We start from the raw sequence: 21,542 nt of genomic DNA on the forward strand, positions 1-21,542 counted from the left end.
GGCTGGAAAAGCCCCAAAATGCAGCCCTATAATGAAGGTGAGGACATTGAGCACTATTTAATCACTTTTGAAAGAATTGCTCTTGCCTGTCAGTGGCCTCAGGATGAATGGGCTCTTCACCTAGCTCCACTGCTAACTGGTAAAGCTCGCGCTGCATATGTGGCCATGGACATTGATGACACAATGGACTATGAAAAAGTAAAATGTGCTGTCTTGCAGAAGTTCGAAATCAGTACAGAGACCTATCGAGTGAGGTTCCGTTCCAGTGCACCAGAGGGGGAAGAGACCCCTAAAGAATTGCAGGTACGTCTCAAGGACTTGTATGAGAAGTGGATGGCCCCCAAAGCAAAAACAAAAGAGCAAATTGGAGACACCATCATCATGGAGCAGTTTCTCAAAGTCCTTAACCCTGAGCTCTGCACCTGGATTAAAGAACGGAACCCAAAGACCTCAAAAGAAGCAGCAGAATTGGCTGAAGCTTTCCTGGCTGCCCGCCGTCCATCACAAGAGTACCTCCCAGCCAAGCCCCGCCCACCCATACCATCTGGTAAACTGGACAGAGGCAATGACTATAGAGTTAGGAACACAAGACAGTTCCTTCCCTCAAATTCAGTTAAACTTGAGCCTAGAAATAAGGCCCTCTTAATGTGTTTTTCATGTGGTCAGAAAGGTCATTTTATGAAAGAGTGTCCTAAAGTACATGTTAGTAATAACTACATGTGTTTTGCTCCCCAGTCATCTGTCAGTGAGGTAGAGAGAGAAAGTCCATTTGAAGAACTTACAATAGGTGTGTTAATTGAAGACAGACCCTGTATAGCTCTTCTAGACTCGGGAAGTAATCGTACCCTAGTCAGACAGGATAGTCTCCCTAGGAATGTCATTTTTTGTGGGGGAACAGTGGATGTCCTCTGTATTCATGGGGACAAGGTAGGATACCCCATAGCTGAGGTATCTATCCAGGTCGAAGGTCAACTCTATCCTCTTTCAGTAGGAGTATTTGAACATCTACCCTATCAGGTCGTGTTAGGCTCTGATATCCCTATTCTTGCCGATCTGATAGCTAAACAATCTCGTGAGACTAGGGCCAGCTGCACCAGTGAAAGTTTGCTAGCTGTTACAAGGTCCAAAAGCAGGCAGGAACAAGCTAGTCTAACAGCGGGATGGGAGGAGTTACCTTTTGCAAATGAGGAAGTGCCTAGTGGTTACACCAGACAGCTTAAGGAAAGGAAAAGCAGGAGACAGAGGAGACGGGATAGAGTAAGGGGAACCAAAGTAGCCCAGTATGTGGATGATCCAGTAGAGTCTGACACTTTTTCCATCCCGGGTGATATTGCTAAGCTACAGAGAGAGGACCCCACACTTACAATCTTGTTTTCAAAATGTGTGCCGGAGTCTACCCAAGTGGTAGATAAGGAAGTCTTTGTAGTTAAGAGAGACAAGCTGTATCGCCGTAGCCAGATTGGTGATCAGCTAGTCATTCCCCAGAGTTTGAGGCCAACAATCCTTAATCTGAGCCACTCTATTCCATGGGCAGGACACTTAGGACAGGCAAAAACATTTTCCAGAATGGTTCCCCGTTTCTACTGGCCCCAGCAGTATGCTGACACAGTTAAATATTGCCAATCTTGCCCACAGTGTCAGCTAACAGCTCCAGGCAGGAAAGGAGATAGGGCCCCTCTCATTAACATGCCCATCATTGATACGCCCTTCTCCCGTATTGCCATGGACATTGTAGGCCCGCTAGAAAGAAGTAGTGCAGGCCACAAGTACATACTGGTAGTCAGTGATTATGCCACAAGATACCCTGAAGCCTTTCCCTTGAAGAAGATCAAGGCTCGCCAGATCGTCAACTGTCTCATTCAGCTGTTTTCCAGAGTTGGAATTCCAAAGGAGATCATCACTGACCAGGGTACCAACTTTACATCAAATCTGCTTAAAGAGGTGTACAGCATGCTGGTAATTCAAGGAGTGAGGACCAGTCCCTATCACCCACAGACAGACGGCCTCGTTGAGCGCTTTAACAAGACTCTCAAGTCCATGTTAAGGAAGTTTGTGAATGACTCCGGGTCAGATTGGGACCAATGGCTTCCATTCTTGCTGTTTGCATATAGAGAAGTCCCACAAACATCAACCGGATTCTCACCTTTTCAGCTGCTGTACGGACATCCAGTGAGGGGTCCAATGGACGTTTTGAAGGAGGCCTGGGAGGGCCCCACACCACAACAGCAGTGCAGTGAGCTCTCATATGTCCTGAAAATGAGAGACAGACTGGAGCAGTTTCAAGAGCTTGCTAATGGTAATTTGGCTCAAGCTCAGCAGCGACAGAAGCACACTTATGATAAGGCCTCCAAGAGGAGAATTTTCCAGGAGGGCCAGAAAGTTCTCCTACTGCTGCCAACGTCTGATAGCGGTCTCCTTGCCAAGTGGCAGGGACCATACACGATCAGAAAAAAGATGGGCCCAGTGACATATGACCTTTCCTTGCCAGACCGCCGAAAGAAACATCAAGTCTTCCATGTAAACCTCCTGAAAAGGTGGGTAGACCAACCAGAGAACTCTACAAACTTGTGGGCATGCACAGTGGATGATGAGGAAGAGATTCAGGAGCAGTACTTTCCATCCTCATCTGAGACTCCAGTGTTTCCAGATCTGAGTCATCTCACACCAGATCAACGCCAGGAGCTGCAAGTCCACATGTCAAAGGAGCTCTTCAGTCTGAAACCAGGTTGTACACACCTCACTGAACATCGGATCCGTCTGCATTCACCTGAACAGCAGCCCATTAGGGACACCACTTGCCGCATTCCAGCCAGACTTGTCCCTGAACTGAAGCAAGAAGTGGAAGAGATGCTGGCTACAGGAATCATCGAGCCTTCTCACAGTGAGTGGTGTAGCCCTGTGGTATTGGTTCCGAAAAAGGAGGACGCGAAAATCAGATTCTGTGTTAATTTTTCAAAACTGAATGCTGTGTCGGCCTTCGACCCCTACCCAATGCCAAGGGTGGATGAACTGATTGAGCGCTTGGGACATGCCAACTTCCTGACGACCCTTGACCTCTGCAAAGGGTACTGGCAAGTGCCCTTAACAGATTCTTCAAAGGACTTAACAACTTTCAGAGTCCCAAGTGGCCTGTTCAGATTCAGGATGATGCCGTTTGGTTTGCATGGAGCACCAGCAACATTTCAGAGGTTGGTGGATGAAGTTTTGAGAGGAGCAGATGACTATGCAGCAGCCTATATCGATGACATTGTGATTTTCAGTCGAACCTGGGAGGAGCACATTCAACACCTTGCTGATGTTTTTCAACGCATTCAGAGAGCTGGTCTGGTCATTAATGCCAAGAAGTGTCACATTGCCAAACCTGAGGTCCAGTACCTTGGCTATGTGATTGGAGGGGGAGGTATCCGTCCTCAGGTGGGAAAGGTAGAGGCGATTGGAGCTTCCCCACTACCCAACACCAAGAGGAGGCTACGGTCATTCTTGGGGTTAGTAGGCTGGTATCGCAGACTTATCCCCAACTTTTCATCCAGATCTGCAATACTGACTGATATGACTCGCAAATCTAGCCCAGTGAAGGTTAAGTGGACGCAAGAAACTGAGAATGCTTTTCACGATTTGAGAAACTGTCTGTGTCAAGAGCCTGTTCTGCAATGTCCAGATTTTACTCTCCCCTTCACTGTGCAGACAGATGCCTCTGGAGTTGGTCTAGGAGCTGTATTACTACAAGGAGAGGATGGAAACCAGTTACCCGTGCAGTACATCAGCCGAAAACTTTTTGCAAGGGAAACGAGGTATTCAACGGTAGAAAAGGAAGCGCTAGCCATTAAATGGTCTTTAGATACGTTGAAATATTACCTCATTGGCAAAGAGTTTGTTCTTGAGACTGACCATCGTGCATTGCAGTGGATTCATAACATGAAAGACACTAATGCTAGAATCACCAGATGGTACCTGTCTCTCCAGCCTTATCGTTTTCAGGTCCGGTATCGGCCAGGACATAAGAACATCATCGCTGACTACCTGTCCCGTGACTCCGATGAGTAACGGTCTTAAGGGGAGGGGTGTGTGACAAAGTGGGTGAGAGCACACCATTTGTCACCATGTCAATCTATTATCTTAGTCTCTCCAAATTCAACCGTCCTTGTTTGTTTTGGTTATAGGTTCATCATTCTTTCATGCCATGCAGGCACATAGTAACCCGGGTTTGTTTGTGTTCTCAATTATTTCATTTAAAATAATACAGACAAGTATTGTTAAGTTTAAAGTGATTTATTTGTTCAGTTTTGTCATTTATCATGAGTTTGATTATGTTACTTACCATACCCACCAGGTTCCAGTCGCAAAAGGAGGGAAAAGTGCAACCACTTCCTGAATTTATACCCAGGTGACCTCATTAGTGAAGTCACTGGGTTGAACCATGTACGGGGGGAGGTACATTTTGGGATTTGTCTTCTTATTGATTTTTGATTATTTTTGGCATGGTTGAAAATGTATCTGTTACATAATAGCTTTGGTTATGGTATTTGATAGTGATTGTAGTTGAAGGTGAACTATTAATTGCTCAGTTGATTCCAAGGGAGGCGAGTGGAGTCACCTTTGGAGTGGTACAGCCTGATGGAAGGGCCTACTTAACCAGCTGCTGTCTGCTGCCGGGGGAAGAGGAGAGAGACCAGTGTGCAGCCATGGGCACATGTTGCTTGACTTTACGTGGGTTTTTTGGAAAAAAATAAATTGTTCTTGAACTTTTAGCATTGCTTCTGAGTCTGCCTCCTTCCATCCATCTACTCTGGTCACACTTCCCCACAAACATTAAGATTTAAATTTAAAAAATCCCAAACCCTTTTGAATTAATTTGCCAAAAATAATTAACTGATCTCCATTTAACTGACCTGCATTTACAGTGCCAGAGGAAAAAGTAAGTGAACCCCTGGACTAATGCTAATTGGAGTAAGGAGGTTGGACTTCAGGAGTATAATTGATGAAATGAGTTTGTAAATGTGCTTTGGAGCTCTTTTGATTGATAAAAGGCACTCTAAACATCCTGAATCTGCTTCTCATGACCATCTGTGAGCCTTGACTGGCAAACAAAGATCTCTGAAGGCACATAATCGAGAGTAGATGCTCTCCTGAGCGGCAACTCAAACAGACCTGGACATGAGAAGTCAGACTGGAGCCGCAGATGAAAACCGACTCACCTCGTAGACGTTGAACTGGCTCTGTCCTCTGGACAGCTCTCTGTAGCTGGTGCTGAACTCTCCGATGAAGTCGTGACTGCGGAGATGATTCAGACACAATCAGTTTCACTACGCTCCAAATTCACTTCTCCAAAATCAAATCAACACCGAGGTCAAAACTCAAAACGCACTGCAAGATTGAAACAGTGTTATTTTGTCTGCGGTTGATCGTGAGGTTATGAGTTTATAAAGTAATCTGATTTGTGTCCCAGAGAAGAAATTATTAGTTTTAAAGCGTTACTTGAGTTACTTCAGACATTTTCAATGATTAAAAAGACAATAACTTTCAGTTCAGCCAGAAACCTTTGTGTTTGTTGGATTAAGAGCGACACTGGATCGATCCAGAAGTAAAAGGAACAGAAAATAACTCCTGTTTAATTACAGCCGGACAAATTTGACTCCTTTCTCTCTCTGTGTGACTGTCAGGAGCCAGAATCCAGACTCGTCATTAAGCAGTCAACCCATGACGCTGCTGCACTCAGCTCTCTACCTACTGGAGCATAGACCGCCGTTAATTATGTGCAGCTTGGATTAAATTAACAGAGCACAAATAGATGACACGTTGAATGTTAATGTAATCATGAAACGACGTATTAAAGGAAATGCGCCGCGTGATTACACGCTCTGAGGGTATCAGTGCAAATCAGATGAATATCTGCACAAAAAGATAATTTGTTGTTAAACCCAAGACATATAAAAATGCTTCGTGCACGGAGAAGATGACGGAGCTGGAGTGGGTGGAGCCTGATCCAGTGTAATATCATATTTACCTGGCTCCTCTTAACAGAAGCATCAATAGTTGTATATTTATTACTCCATATTGTCCATTGTGTGTGAAAGTGCAGCTCAAGTCTTATTCACATAGGATTTGTATTACCTGGGACATCCAGGTAACCTGTACCAGCAATTTTAGTTCACAGTTACTACTATGATGATCTGAACAGGTACTGTATTTCTGCTCCTGAGCAAATATCGGGTACAGCTCGAAACTTCACTTTTAGCCAGGAAGGCGCAAAGTTTACTAATAGGGCTGGGGATCGATTCAAATGTTAAGAATCGATTCGATTCGATTCTTAAGATTCAGAATTGATTATCAAGATTTGATTCGATCCGATTCCGATATTGATTTGGGTTAGTGTTATTAAAACATTGAGCTGTTGCATGAATTATATGACTGTAGTTGTGCAAAATATTACTACTAGTATTATATTGAGATTCAACAGCAAGTATTGGCAGCTAATGATGCTGTAAGGACCAATCAGCTCCCAGAATGCTGATAGAACTGAAACAGAAACATCATGTGGGTCAGAATTATCAAACAGATCCAGGGAGGAAACAGAGACGGATGAAATCGGTTTTATTTTTTCCCACATTCCGTTTTTATTTGTTCCATTCGGTCTATTTTGGTTTTTAATTTTTAAGCATTTGGTTTTTATAATTTTTTGCAAATGTAACCCCAAGACAGTATATAAAGTAATGAAATATAGACAATTTATGCAATTATAACCTAACACTTTAATGTTTTCATACCTTTAAACATATTTAAAGGCAAAAACATGGCACCAGTTATTCTCGTGTCCAACAAAACATTCCTTTTTTGGGGATAAACAAAAAAATAACCAAAAGTTGTAATGTAATGATGAGAAAAAAAAATACATAAATAAATAAAATTAAAAAAAAGAACCCCCCCCCCCAAAAAAAAAAATTTAAAAATCGATCTTTAGACATATGAATCGATTTTTAGGAATTAATATGAGAATCGATTTAGAATTGGGAAATCAATTTTTTCAACACAAGCTTAGTTACTAACAGTATGCAACTGAAATCTGAGATGAGGTGGGAGAAAAAAGTAGGCATCATCGCCGTCGTTGAGCTGTAATGTTCATGAACATCACTTCCTTAGCCTTTTCTTTGGTCACTACAGAATATTCAGGGGGGAGCTTCGTGCTCCTCGGAACAATGTCAATGGCTTAAAACCATCGTTGCTATGGCTGACTTAGTGACGCCATGGGAGAGAAAGTATATTTCATCCCAGCCTCCACTTCCAGCTTACATAGTTTCACTACATAATGAGCACTGCGTTTTCTCCAAAATCATTACAGGAGTTGAATTTTTTTCATCACACCCGCAGCAAATATCGAGGAGGAGTTCTGCAACCAGGTTAAAGATTACAGAGGTTCTGATTAAACGGACTTCTGGACACATCACATGACTGCACAGAAGCAAGTGGAAACGAAGGGTTTAAACATCATCAGTAACTGTAGCCGTCACTTAAAACGTCTATAAAATGAAAGTTTGTGTTTGATCTCAACGCCAAGAACGTTATAAATGTGTTTAAGGGGAACAGCAGCTTTGTTGTGTTGAAAACTGTTAATTCAGTTATGTTGAGATAACTTTTATGGTTATCAGTCCAGATATTAGTAGTTGTAGAGAATATGGATGTTTTCAAAATGCATGCTGTGTACTGCACATACACTGTAGTAGACAGTATGTACTGCCATGAAACGAGTTAATTACTGGCACTACTGGAAGCTGCTCACAAGACTACTACGTTCCAATCCCTCATTTACACCCTCACACCTGGTATATTTGGGGGGTCAGGGCGTTCATACCGACAACTTTGTTGTAGTGCGGTACACTGCAAGTACCTGGATGATGCAATCATAATGATTTTGAAAAGCAAGAGTATTCAACACAACCCGCGCCCTCAACGGTCAATATAGCAGAAGTAATGTGACATTTTTGGTCAGAAAGAGGGTGGTGGTCCATCTTTGTGCAACTTCAATCTTCCAAGCAAAAGGGGAAAGGTTAGATGGGCGTTTGGATTTTATTTTTATATGTGACAAAAAGCCAAATCTTGGTGGAAACTCGGGCGACGCAACCAAAGAAGAAAAGCTGCTTTAGTGCAACAGTTTTAAATTGGGAAAGCACTGTTTAACATGCAGAGTTAACCCGCACTAGTAAAAATATCACATTTTGGACAGATCCCATGAAGTTTCCTGAGAGTACGACACCATCCACATATTGTTCTCACATTCATACTTTACAGTTGTTCGTATTTTGCATGCAACATTTCAGCATGCATTAGAAGTACTTCTAATGCATGCTGTTTTGAAAACGGCTGGAAGTCCTGCCACGAGTCTTTGTAGTTACAAAGACTCAGGTTTTGTCAGAACCCCCCCCCAAAAGCAACATTTAAGTTATTTCATTTCATTTAAGTCATTTCATTTCATGGTATTAGTACGATTGTAACACGTTACATGACAGTAACGTGTTACTGACCGAGCTGACAAAGTTCAGGGAATGTGAAGCTTCTGCTTTAATGGGAAATATTCCTCTCTAGTGGCGGCGAGCCCCCCACACGGGAGGATTAAAAAGACATGCATACGATTCACAGAGCAACGGTAAGAGAAGGTCTCTTTCATAGTGCTTCAATCACCACAACATGAGACTCATCTCCAGATAATAGCATATTTGTGCTTTTTAAAATAAAAAAAAACACTGGAATCCACATTGATTGCTGTAATTTTGGCCTTAGTGTCGGCTCATTTGACCAATATCACTGGCCCCTAAATGCAGAGGGTTTTATGATAATGGTGGTGTAATTAAGAATCAACTGAACACAATGATGATGATGATGTTGCAGCCTGGGATCTACAAAGGGTTTATGACAACACAGGAAACGTACCTGCCATCTCTGTCCCAGTCATACACTTCCACCTTGATTGTTCTGTCGGGAGAAGCAAAAAAACAAAACAAAAACACTGATTATATCAATTTCTGCTAATCTCGAATGCAATATTTAGTTGTATGTACATTTGACCAAATATGCTTGCTACACGGAGTGGCTATAAAGCTCTGAATGTGTGCTTGTATTGACCACTGGTAATGTCTGCTCCTCAGGAGCACAGTGGACAAAAAAAATCTAAAAAAGACGTATAGTATACTAATCAGTTATTATACCTAAAGATTTAATAGAGCTAGCAAAATGAACAAAAACAGCTAATTAAAACAAAGACATCAAATGATAATATTATACCAATTAACAGTAAAGACAGATCAAATCTCCAAAAGTATCATGTTTTACTTGATAAACTTTAAAATATAGACAGCTATTTGACTGATCTGATGGAACAACTTTTCCATCTTGTTTACTGGCGTGCTCAGCTTTCATAAGAGCATGAGTGGACATGCAGGCTCCGTTAATGGGCAGGGGAGCTGCTGGCAGAGCCAGACGTGCATCACAAACTTCAGAGTAACAGCAAAGGGAGAGTAGGTGGACTGGCTGATGATGATGGGCTCTCTGGCGACGGATCGGCCTCCTGGTTAGTTTACCACTCACTTCTTAAGAGCAGGCATGATGTGTAGAGCTGTCTGCCTAAATGTCTCCCTCCTTTTATTTGTTTTTGTGCGCGTGTCTCATTAAGTCAGTGTTGTGCCACATCACGGCAGGAAACATCTCACCTTTCATGATGCGACATGAAACTGACAGTGATTTCACTTGTGGCTTCGCTGCATGCAACCAAGCGATTGGGAGAGTGTGTGTGTTTGTGTGTGTGTCTTTGTGTGTGTGTGTGGGAGAGAAAAGCGAGAGAGACCCACCAGAGCACCTATCAGCAGAAAGACACATTACTCTTTTGTTTGCCAGCTTGAGCTTCCCCTTATCTCTTCTCCCGGGCTGCAGACACACAGGCTCGATACATGTGTGTCCTCGCTTGTGAACTGAATGTGCAGCTTCCCGAGTCTCCCGGAGATAAGACAGCGTGTGACTTAACCCCATAAATAAGCTTATTGGACCAAACTTCAGATCTGCTGTCTGTTAGCTCAGCTCAGATAAACCCTGTTGTGTGCTTCTTAGTGCTCGTTTTCAGACTCAAACCTCTCGTGGTTTCAAATGTCCGGCATTAGAAGGTGCTCGGAGGAAAACGCTGGAATGCATTAATGCATAATGATTACGTTTGGACCGCTTCCAGTGGAACAAAAGCAGGAAGGAAAGACTACAGTGCAGGCCATTGTTAACGACAGGAACTGTTAGTCCTGCATTTACCAACTGTCCTCTACTTCAGACATCTGTGGTGCAGGAGGGGAATACGTTATTGGAAAGGTTTGGTTTGTTGCAGGTGTGAAAGCAAACTCTGACCACCGGACACTTAGGTGTGAGAACAAGTGATCCAATTACCATATTTACATCTTCTACTGTGGTTCCTTATAGGAAAATGTAGCTCTAGGAGTAGGGCTGGGGATCGATTCAAATGTCAAGAATCCATTCGATTCCGATTCTTAAGATTCAGAATCGATTATCAAGATTTGATTCGATCCGATTCGATTCCGATATTGATTTGGGTTAGTGTTATTAAAACAGTTTTTTGAGCTGTTGCATGAATTATATGACTGTAGTTATGCAAAATATTACTACTAGTTTTATATTGAGATTAAACAGCAAGTATTGGCAGTTAATGATGCTGTAAGGACCAATCAGCTCCCAGAATGCTGATAGAACTGCTTTCAGAAACATCGTGGGTCAGAATTATCAAACAGATCCAGGGAGGAAACAGAGACGGATGAAATCGGTTTTATTTTTTCCCACATTCCGTTTTTATTTGTTCCATTTTCGGTCTATTTTGGTTTTTAATTTTTGAGAATTTGGTTTTTAGCATTTTTTGCAAATGTAACCCCAAGACAGTGTATAAAGTAATGAAATATAGACAATTTATGCAATTATAACCTAACACTTTAATGTTTTCATACCTTTAAACATATTTAAAGGAAAAAACATGGCACCAGTTATTCTCGTGTCCAACAAAACATTACTTTTTTGGGGATAAACAAAAAAAATAACCAAAAGTTGTAATGTAATGATGAAAAAAAATAATACATAAATAAATAAAAAATTTTTTTAAAAAATCCCACCCCCCCCCCAAAAAAAAAATAAAATAAAAAAAAAAATCGATCTTTAGACATATGAATCGATTTTTAGGAATTAATATGAGAATCGATTTAGAATTGGGAAATCGATTTTTTAAGTTTTCTAGTTCTTTATGTGCACCTTTTTGTAGTGAAAAATCTTCTTTAAAATGTTAAACACAATATTTGTAGGAGTTTAAAAGAAAAAACGTGGTTATGTTTCACAAGGTAGCTTGAAGTTAGAATCACTTTACTGACACTGTGATGTCGTTTATTACAGACACTCCAGCCTGAACTCCAGATCAGGAGAAATGCTGATCACTTTGCATTCATTTAATCTGTTCTTCTGCTGGATTCCAAGGTTTTCAGAGTCATTGTTGGCGGGGAACTTTAAATCTACTGTGCTCTTTTATTACCACTGAAAACGTAATTAGTGAAACATCACTCCCAAACCTCCGCCCAACGGAGGGTGTTTAATCGAGCTGATATAAAAGCTATTGCTTCGCATGGCGGGAGTTTCATCACCTGTTTATTTAGCTGAGGTAGAAACAAACTGAACGAAATCATGCGGCACAGTTTTGTTAAAGACAGAAAAGCAGGACCGTGGAGCACGGTAATAAATGGTTCTGGCTATCTCCTCTCATTTGGCTGCTCCACCTAATCCTGATGTGAGCGCTCTGCTCCGAGTGCACCGACTGTGACTAAATAAATATGGACGAGACCACCAGCAAAATAACATCCATCAAAAAGAGTGAATAGATCATCAAGAGGACACAGGTCCCTGGTTTTACTCAGAAGTGAATAACCACGCTGCTGAGGAGAAGCAGGAAAATTGTCGCCATCAAAAAGCACTGAAGTGTATAAAACAAAACCATTAAATTCAGTTTAAAAATAAATAACATCCAACTGCAGAAACCACACAGCTGCACTGATAAACGTAGCTCTGCCACCGAGTTTATAAAACACTCATATTCCTACTGAGCAGCTGGAAACAGCTGCATGCATTATTCATTCACACCATATGTAACGCTGAAAGTTCATCTCCACTGAAAACGGCACGTACCGTACACTTTCCATATTTAATTACCTTTTAACCCGACGTTTGGAATGAAATATCAAGAGCTGTGACCGACTCATTCTTCACACTCCTGTCAGGAGGGAAAGTCTTCATGATTTAAAAGGAACATCAACAACAGCAGTGCGACACACCTCACCATATGTACCATCTGCACGTGTTGTTGCCGCACTTTTATAAGCTAGCCTCTCGCGTGACCCACAACCAGACATGCCGTCGGTTCTGCAACAGCCCATTAGAAACCATCAGAACGTGTCGTCAGTTGTTCGTGTTACTCGTTTCCATATGATTTACGCTGAGAATAAAGCTCCTGAACGGTGGAGATGGTTGCTGTTGATATATTTACCTGTCGTAGTCACCGTTACAAAGAGCCCGCACAGGGATTTTAAAGGCTTGCCACACGGGGTTCAGGGTGTTCTTCACCACCTCGGTTTTGTGGCAGATGGTATACCTAGAGAGAAAATTTAAAACATTAATGACGGAGAAGGAAAAAAAACATTGCAAATCAATGTTATAAAAGAGTAAAGGAGGAGAGAATTGAGGCATGAAGGGGATTTAATAGAAGAAAATAGATTTTTAACAAATCCTGACTGGAGGTCTTGATATATTTGGACTCCACAGCCTCACATTTACCCGGGCTTAGGGGAGGCACTATGAGTGGGCGGGGAAATGTGCAGAGGTGTCAAGTAACGAAGTACAAATACTTCATTACCTTACTTAAGTAGAAATTTTGGTTATCTATACTTCACTGGAGTAATTATTTTTCAGATGGCTTTTTACTTTTACTCCTTACATTTTCACGCAATTGTCTGTACTTTTTACTCCTTACATTTTAAAAACAGCCTCGTTACTCTATTTCATTTCGGCCTTTAAAAAAAAACTATCCAGTTAAATTGCTCCATCCGGATAGAGTGAATTTGGTTGTGGTTGTTTCAGATGTTCTTGTCCAGTTTTGTTCTTACATCCGTTCCCTCAGATTCCTGCAACTAAACTTGGATGTACATTCCAATAAAGGTTAGGATAAATGATAACATGCCTCTGAAGTTTGACTTTTTGCACCATTACAATACTTATAGGAAACTAGTCATCATATCTCCTGCTCTCTGAAACACATGTTAATGCTCAATAGTACACATATATGGTTCTTTAATATATTTGCATTATACTAAGATGCATTCATTTTCAATGGCTTTTGTCCTTAATGGCTTTTTTCCCCCTTACATTACTTTTACTTTTATATTTTAAGTAGTTTTGAAACCAGTATTTTTATACTTTTACTTGAGTAAAAAACTTGAGTTGATACTTCAACTTCTACAGGAGTATTTTTAAACTCTAGTATCTATACTTCTACCTGAGTAATGAATGTGAATACTGAAGACACCTCTGCAAATGTGTGAAATTAGTAGACGATGAGATGTGATTGGTCCACGACCCTCCAGCTAGAGGGGGATCAACTCTACCTGCTACGCCGTGACAAGGAGCTCTACGATCCCTCGAGAAAACACAACGCAGGTTGCTACAACACCAACACAGATGACCCAAGATGAAGCCCGATACAAACTTCTCTGTGACGAACTGACTTTTCTCTCTGAAGCAACGGCGGTCTTCCAGATCACGTTCTCACAAACCTAAACTTTCTGCTCACTTGTATTCTTGCACATTAGTGAAATTCATACAGACAATTCAGTCTTGAGGAAGTGCAGTGCCAAACACTGCCGAGCACCAGTGATGCTGCAGCTTTCATTCCCCCAACAATCAGGAGTAAAGACTCACATTACAAATTATACTGATATTTGCTCTGTCATTTACCAACAACGACTGCAGGACCCGTGTTTTGAGACCAGTACTGTGACCAGTACACTACCCTGTATGTGCACTATGAAGTATGTGTTAAGAATACAATAATTCAATAAAGTTTAGGCCCAGAGACCCAAACCACCACAGTCCCACAATGCACTGAGGTGTAAAGAACAGTGGCGTCTAATCTGTAGGCTATAAATATGTTGCTTCTAAAACTATAAAAAGGTTTTTTCAGTCTTAGCATCTCATAAATTAGGTATACAGAAGCTGAGATGTAAAACAGGAGGTTACATATGACAGTGCTCAATAATTAATCCAACATAAACTAAGGCAGAATTTCTGTTTCCATAGTAACTAGTGTCAGCTCTTTATGTTGCTGCCGATCAGACGCACCTGACTGATCGCTTGCAGGCGTGAGCATCTGTGTGGAAGCAGAAGCTTTGGCAGTTTCATGGTTTGAAACATTCAGGTGTGTTAATACAATGCTAAGGAGAAAAAAATCAGCAAGGATCTTAGAGGAGCAATATTTACTGGCCAGCAATATGGGAGGGGTTACAAACCCCTTTTCTGGGAGTCCATCGTTCTGCAGAGAAAGAATACCCACAAGACACCTGTCCATCTTCCGAGGAAGGGACATCCTAGAAGTTCAGCCCGAGCAGCAGCTCCTAGTAAATGTAGCTCCTAGATCGGCCTGTGTTGAAAAAATCGATTTTCCTAATTCTAAATCGATTCTCATATTAATTCCTAAAAATCGATTCATATGTCTAAAGATCGATTTTTTTTTCCTTTTATTTATTTATGTATTTTTTTTTTTCATCATTACATTACCACTTTTGGTTATTTTTTTGTTTATCCCCAAAAAAGGAATGTTTTGTTGGACAAGAAAATAACTGGTGCCATGTTTTTGCCTTTAAATATGTTTAAAGGTATGAAAACATTAAAGTGTTTAAGTGTTATAATTGCATAAATTGTCTATATTTCATTACTTTATATACTGTCTTGAGGTTACATTTGCAAAAAATGCTAAAAACCAAATGCTCAAAAATTAAAAACCAAAATAGACCGAAAATGGAACAAATAAAAACGGAATGTGGGAAAAAATTAAACCAATTTCATCCGTCTCTGTTTGCTGCCCTGGATCTGTTTGATAATTCTGACCCACATGATGTTTCTGAAAGCAGTTCTATCAGCATTCTGGGAGCTGATTGGTCCTTACAGCATCATTAGCTGCCAATACTTGCTGTTTAATCTCAATATAATACTAGTAGTAATATTTTGCATAACTACAGTCATATAATTCATGCAACAGCTCAAAAAAACAGTTTTAATAACACTAACCCAAATCAATATCGGAATCGAATCGGATCGGGTCGAATCAAATCTTGATAATCGATTCTGAATCTTAAGAATCGGAATCAAATCGATTCTTGACATTTGAAGCGATCCCCAGCCCTACTCCTAGAGCTACATTTTAGACTCTGCAGACCTCAGTCACCAAGCTGAACATTAAAGTTTATAACGGCAAAGTTAGAAAAGGAGCATACAAGTAACACTTCTTTCTGATCTCCTTTAAGAGGGAAGAACGTGGGAGCCTAACATAAGAAACAAACGTAGAGATGTTTGGCATTAACGGTGAAAATCAAACCAAGCACATGGATGTAAGCACTTCATATCAACTGTAAGGTGTTGATGGAGGAGGAGCTACTGTATGATCTGGGCTTTTGCAGTCACACGACCCGTCCAGGCCCTTTGGAGTTGTGCACGCCTCCGTATCCCAAACTACTCCACACCCAAATGTGAAGTCATCTTTCACAGCTAAAAGTTGTCTGAATATGGACCATGCAACAGGATTTACAACAAAACCACTGAAAAATAACATAAATGTGCTGAAATGACCCAGACGAGCTCCAGACCTCAACCTGGTTGGTACTGAAAGAAGCTCTGTGATTTGTTTTGGGTTTTTTCTCGGTCCACATGACTGAATGAAGCCCAGGCAAGTTTTAATCTAATTAGCCACACAAGTCACACAAGTTACAACTTCTTTGAAATAGGTGTTTCACATATTTCAACGCCTCCAAAGGCAGCAGCTGTGAAACCTACGGTGCAGCCGCGACTCACATAAATAAGAAACGCTGACTATAAGGAGGTCATTTCATTAGTCCCTCGGCTAGAAAGTGGAGCCGGCTTCTTTCAGCCACAGAACACAACGTCTTATCTGACTCGTAACATGCTGACGGATGAAAGAGAGCAGCGACCGGGCCGGATCGAACCCACACACGCACATATTAAACCTTTATACACACACACACTGTGGCATCACACCTGTCCTACACCACCTGCTTCCACGCAAACACACACAAGTGTCGACATGTTCGCATGCCAGTCGTTCACATGCTCAGGGAGGAACTAAATCAAACTTGAAAGTGGAGGAGGACTGATGGAAGGAAGAGGTGGTGGGAAGGAAGGAAGGAGGGGAGAGAGGGAGGACTCACGTGCTGTCCTCGTTGCTCCGGTAAAAGACCAGAAACGGGTCGGACTTGCCAAAGAAATCCTTTTTGTCCAGCTTGTTTCCGCAGAACTGCATCATTACCGATTCCTGTTGAGCAGAAGGGTGGACAGCAGAAACATCACAACCTCATCTTCCATCTCTACATCTCTCTTTTGTCCCTACATGCAGGAGAGGCCCCTCTCTGCTGTTTAAACTTGGCCTGTATCTCATATGAACTCTCTAAATACAAGTATAATGGTACAAAATGAATGAGAAAGTTATTTGGTTACAATAAAAGGGAATGTCTTTGATTCATTTTATTATTTATTGATTTAGATCAGGGGTCGACAACCCGCGGCTCCAGAGACGCATGCGGCTCTTTAGGGCCGCCCTAGTGGCTCCCTCGAGATTTTTCAAAATATGTTTGACCTTTTTTCATTCTTTTTTTTCTTTTCTCTTTTTTTCCTTTTTTCGCTTTTTCCTTTTTTTCCTCTTTTTTTCTTCCTTTTTTTCGTTTTCCTTTTTAATCTTGACATTTCGACTTTTTTCTCGAAATTGTACTTCAACATTAATCTCAACATTTTGACCATTTCTCGAAATTTTGACTTTTTTCTCAACATTTCCACTTTTTTCCCAAGATTGTACTTCAACATTAATTTCGACATTTCCACTTTTTTCTCAACATTTCAACTTTTTTCTCGACATTTCGCCTTTGGCCATTGGCCTTCATTCTAAGGTTTATACATACAAGACTTTTAATTTTTTGCGGCTCCAGACATATTTGTTTTTTGTGTTTTTGGTCCAATATGGCTCTTTCAACATTTTGGGTTGCCGACCCCTGATTTAGATAATGCTTGTTTAACCGCTTTTGTATTTAAGGCCTGGACTTTGTATCTGGGTTTCAGCTGAACCAACGGTCCCTCCAGGTACTCACCCTGCAGTTGTTCAGCTCCTCAGCTTTCACAATAATGGTCCCGCATTTCTTCCCCTGAATGCCCCTGCAGAGGACACAGAACAACACATGCAGGTCAGGAGACCACAGTCACGCGGGTGGAGGGGTGAGCATTTCTGTTTACATGTACGGTATCTCTTCGCTGTTGTCTCCACTTCACGGTCAAGAGGCCAAGATGACAACGATCGGAGGACATGTCTCCCATTTCCTGAGAGGAACTGCAAGCTCAGCATCACAGCGTGTACAGAAGATAAGAGCCAATGAGAACGTGAGGCTTGTTTGATAACAACGGGAAGAGTTCCTCAGACCAACGCAAGCTTTCAGGTGGGACGCCTTCTTCTGAAACTAATCCCGTCACAAGAAGACACATAATCAGATACATTTTCCCAAAATCTGTCTGTTTACTGTTTCTTTGCCAAAGTTGTTTAGTCACTGAAGTGAAAATTAATTCCCAGAGCAAATGAATTCACTCTTATTGGCCTTTTACATGAAAGTATGCTATAATTGGAAAATACAATAACCGGATTAAAAATGGACTGAATTTGATGCCATTTAGCCTGTTAAATCTCATTGAGCGAATTTGTATATAGGACTGCCTTGGCTTAATTTGTCAGCTCCTGCTTCATGGATTACACTCAGAAATGCAATAAAAATGGCATGTTTTATTCAAGATTAATGGCAAATTATTATTGGTTCTCGATGTGAAGAAGGTTCCCAGTTCGTAACTTTGGGCACTAAGGCTTCCCCAGGAACTTGCATGTTAACCCCTGTAGGTCACAAGGGACTTCTTTGTCCTTTCATGTAGATTCTTTTCCTCAGTTTGTGGCTGTTGGTCCGTATTAGATTAATATCATTATTATGTTGTTTGTTAGTTTTTTATTACGATTTTTTTTTTTTTCGTATTTCAAACGTCATCTTTCCTTAAAAGTTCAATAATTCCCCAGGACCAACATTACAGATTAATTTCTTTTTCCACATAAATTCAGCCATCATCAAAACGACCAAATATTGAACCATTTTAATAATTTTAACCCTGTAAATACCAGTTTGATGACACGTCAGTTTTTTTTAAATGATAGTTTTAAAACCTCCACAAAAAATACATATTTTCCATATAATGTGTTTTTCCATACAACACACCAAAGATTAGTAACAACAGTCATTTTGAAGCTTTGTTTTCTATTACCAATATTGGCTTTATCATCAAGAAATTACAAGTTTTTTATGCATCGGCCTAAAAATGGAAAAACAGTGCAAACTTGTAATAAAAATAAAAAAATATATATATTTGACTTTTTCCACAATGAAACCTTGACATTACAGAAAGCGTTATTGTAAACACTGTGATACTAAAATATGGGGCTCTTTACGTAATCTAATGACAAAAAAAGTACTAACTTTTAAATCTGACTTTGGAAAAAGAAAAAAATAGCAATTGGATTTGACATCATGTAATCAAATTGGCATTTAAAGGGTTAAAATAAATAAAATAATTAAATATTTGGTTCTTTTGATTGGGACATAAGTTGACCGAAAGATCTGAGAAAAAAGAAGTATAAAAAGTTTCAGTCGTTAATGATTTTATAGCAGTTTTTGGGAAATGACTAATGACCTGAAAGGGCAGTAAACTGAAGGTTGAAGTTAATCAGTGATTCCAAATGGTGATGGTTTTTTTTCTTGCTGGCATAGACGCTCCAATCCCATTTCAAACAATCCCCATCCCTGCATTTTTAGGTGAAAGCAGACATTCTTTGACTTATCTTTTGAAAGGTCTTTGATTCTGACTGTGATGATCTCCGCCATGAGACCCATCTGGCAGAAATGGACTCGGGCCATCATTTAGAAAGCCCAGAATTGGGGTCAAGGACCTCTACGCACCGTAACGCCAACTTTCCTTTGACTACACGGACCTGAGAGCAGCATGCTGCCAAAAAGGCAGATTTATTAAATCGCACTACATCCTGGATCCAATGAGCTGAAAGCAGAAATCTGAAGACGGGATGAAAAGCTAAAATAGTACATGAGAGGAGGAGGAGGAGATTATTTTTCTCACCATTCATGCTTTGTATTATTCCAAACAGCGCAGGGTGCTGGATTCACATAATTTAAAACCATTGTGTGTGACAAATGAATGTCTGTCCGCCTTCTAAAAAACCTGTCACTCAAGCCTGGAGGCGCGGGGAGAGAGCAAGGGGAAGAAAAGATGGAAAAGCCGACCTTATTCTCCATCATCACAAAAAAAGGGTTTCCTATTCCAGAACGGGAAGCAAGTTTCTTTCTTATGTCTAATGTCGACCATTTATTTGAGGCAGCATGACAAAAATTTCACAAGTAGGCACATCTGTCTGACTTGTTCAAGATCTTCTTTTTTATTTATTTCGAAACACGATTGACATTTTAAAGCATTACCTAAATCTAGTTTTACCTTAAGGGTCCCCATGTGCTTTTATTGATCTCCAGAGCAATTCCTTTCAGCAGTTAGAGCTTTCCAGATGGCATTACCATGAAAATGGACTGATCAGGAGGGATGGGAGAGGAGGAAAAAACAATCAATAAGACAATAGCGATAGGCTTCCCCAAGGAGATATTGTTGATGCACAATAAAGTTGTTCATGCCGATCAATGTCCATATCATCTGTCCCAGGCTGCCATAGTAGACCAGCAAAGCTTTGACCTGAAGTGAGTGGCTATATTTTAAGTAGTAAAGCAGCGGGAGTTCAGCTTCCACTGCCTCATCCTGGATGATGCTACAGTATGTGAAACTGTGCATGGATTATTAACGTTTTCTGTTAAATCATTTCAACTTCCAGATGGCAATTTGCAATTATGGATGTGCTTGAAAAAACCGGCATCCAGGGATGGAGTGTTTTTCCTTTTTCTTCTTCTCTTTAATTGCAGCTCTTGGGAGCCCGGAAAACATGACGAGAATCCCAACCAACAACTTAGAGATTTAAAAAGCTATTAAAAAAGGTCCTGGCACAAAGAGTGGACAATGAACCGTATAAGTGCCAAATTAAATAGTTAAAGCAAGTTCAAGTGATACTCAAGTGTAGTTAATAGTTCCTAAATTATACTAACTACTATATAAAGAAAAAATGTTGACGGTATATTTTGCCACAATATAAAACTACATAAGAAGTTCTTGACGAAGGGATCTTCAGATCTTCAACAGTGCGGTTACAGTACATGCACATCTAAATCAAGCTGTTGGCAACAATCTAGCTAAGGATTAAACTGGAGTTTACATGCGTGAGAAGACAAACGATTATTGAGTGAGTTGCGTTGGACTCCGTGAAGCTAGGTGGCGCCACACGCTCTTTCGCGTTGGTGTTCTTCCTGTACAATTAGTAAACAAGAGCGAAGGAGGACAACATGCAAAAAAAATTAACTTTTTGATGCAGCAGCTCTGTAAATTTTGTACATACTAGGCCTGATCATGTTGCCGAAAAGATGCAGCAAAGTCAGTAGTCTTCTGTTACCGTGTTGTTGTGATGCTGTGACTGTTATTCCCGCTCCTGCGGCTCGTCACTTCCATATGGAGGAGTCCCAGGGCCGTCACTAGCTCGGCTAAGTGTGTTGGTATACATGCCGGAATAACTGGAATTAGGACCACATTATCTGGCACTAAAAGCTCGATCTCAAGAGTTCGGTTTGGTTCAACTACAGCCCGGCTAAGGTAGCTTTTAAAACTTCCATATCGGTCGGACTAAGGCAACAATTCGACTTTGTTAGTGCATGTAAACGTACTGACTGTAACAGTACAGCCACTCCTGCTCACAGTGCCGTTAGTAAGTATGAACACCCCTATAATAGACATTCACCACCTCTAAATAGTCCTGATGACGGCTTTCTGACCATCGGAGCAGAGTTGAAGTGCAGCTTGATGAATCTCTCTATATAGTTTGAAGGGATCCCCAAAGCTGCTGCGCTTTTGTTCGCTGCATCGTTCAAACTTTCTGGTCAGGTTCATCTCTAGCAAATTTTGTGGGGTTAAGGTCAGTGGAGTGATGTGGGCAAGGCAATCTCTTTCTTTTTTACCATGCCAAGGCGTTTTTCGATAATCTACAGGAGGGACTGAAGTGATTGTCT

At 40.9% G+C, this 21,542-nt stretch overlaps 1 protein-coding gene across 1 annotated transcript in view; it reads right to left on the reverse strand.

Moving 5' to 3' along the window:
* The window catches only part of LOC133423987 (copine-8), a 132,481-nt gene that overhangs the window by 34,861 nt on the left and 76,078 nt on the right, over positions 1-21,542 (reverse strand). Inside the window, exons 7-11 of the mRNA XM_061714338.1 lie at positions 17,436-17,499; positions 16,506-16,609; positions 12,560-12,664; positions 8,923-8,964; positions 5,196-5,271 (exon numbers count right to left, since the gene is read on the reverse strand). Coding sequence (XP_061570322.1) covers positions 5,196-5,271; positions 8,923-8,964; positions 12,560-12,664; positions 16,506-16,609; positions 17,436-17,499 — 391 coding nt within the window. The remainder of the gene's footprint in view (positions 1-5,195; positions 5,272-8,922; positions 8,965-12,559; positions 12,665-16,505; positions 16,610-17,435; positions 17,500-21,542) is intronic.

Source organism: Cololabis saira, chromosome 23 (genome assembly GCF_033807715.1).
Source record: "Cololabis saira isolate AMF1-May2022 chromosome 23, fColSai1.1, whole genome shotgun sequence".
Taxonomy (NCBI): Eukaryota; Metazoa; Chordata; class Actinopteri; order Beloniformes; family Belonidae; genus Cololabis; species Cololabis saira.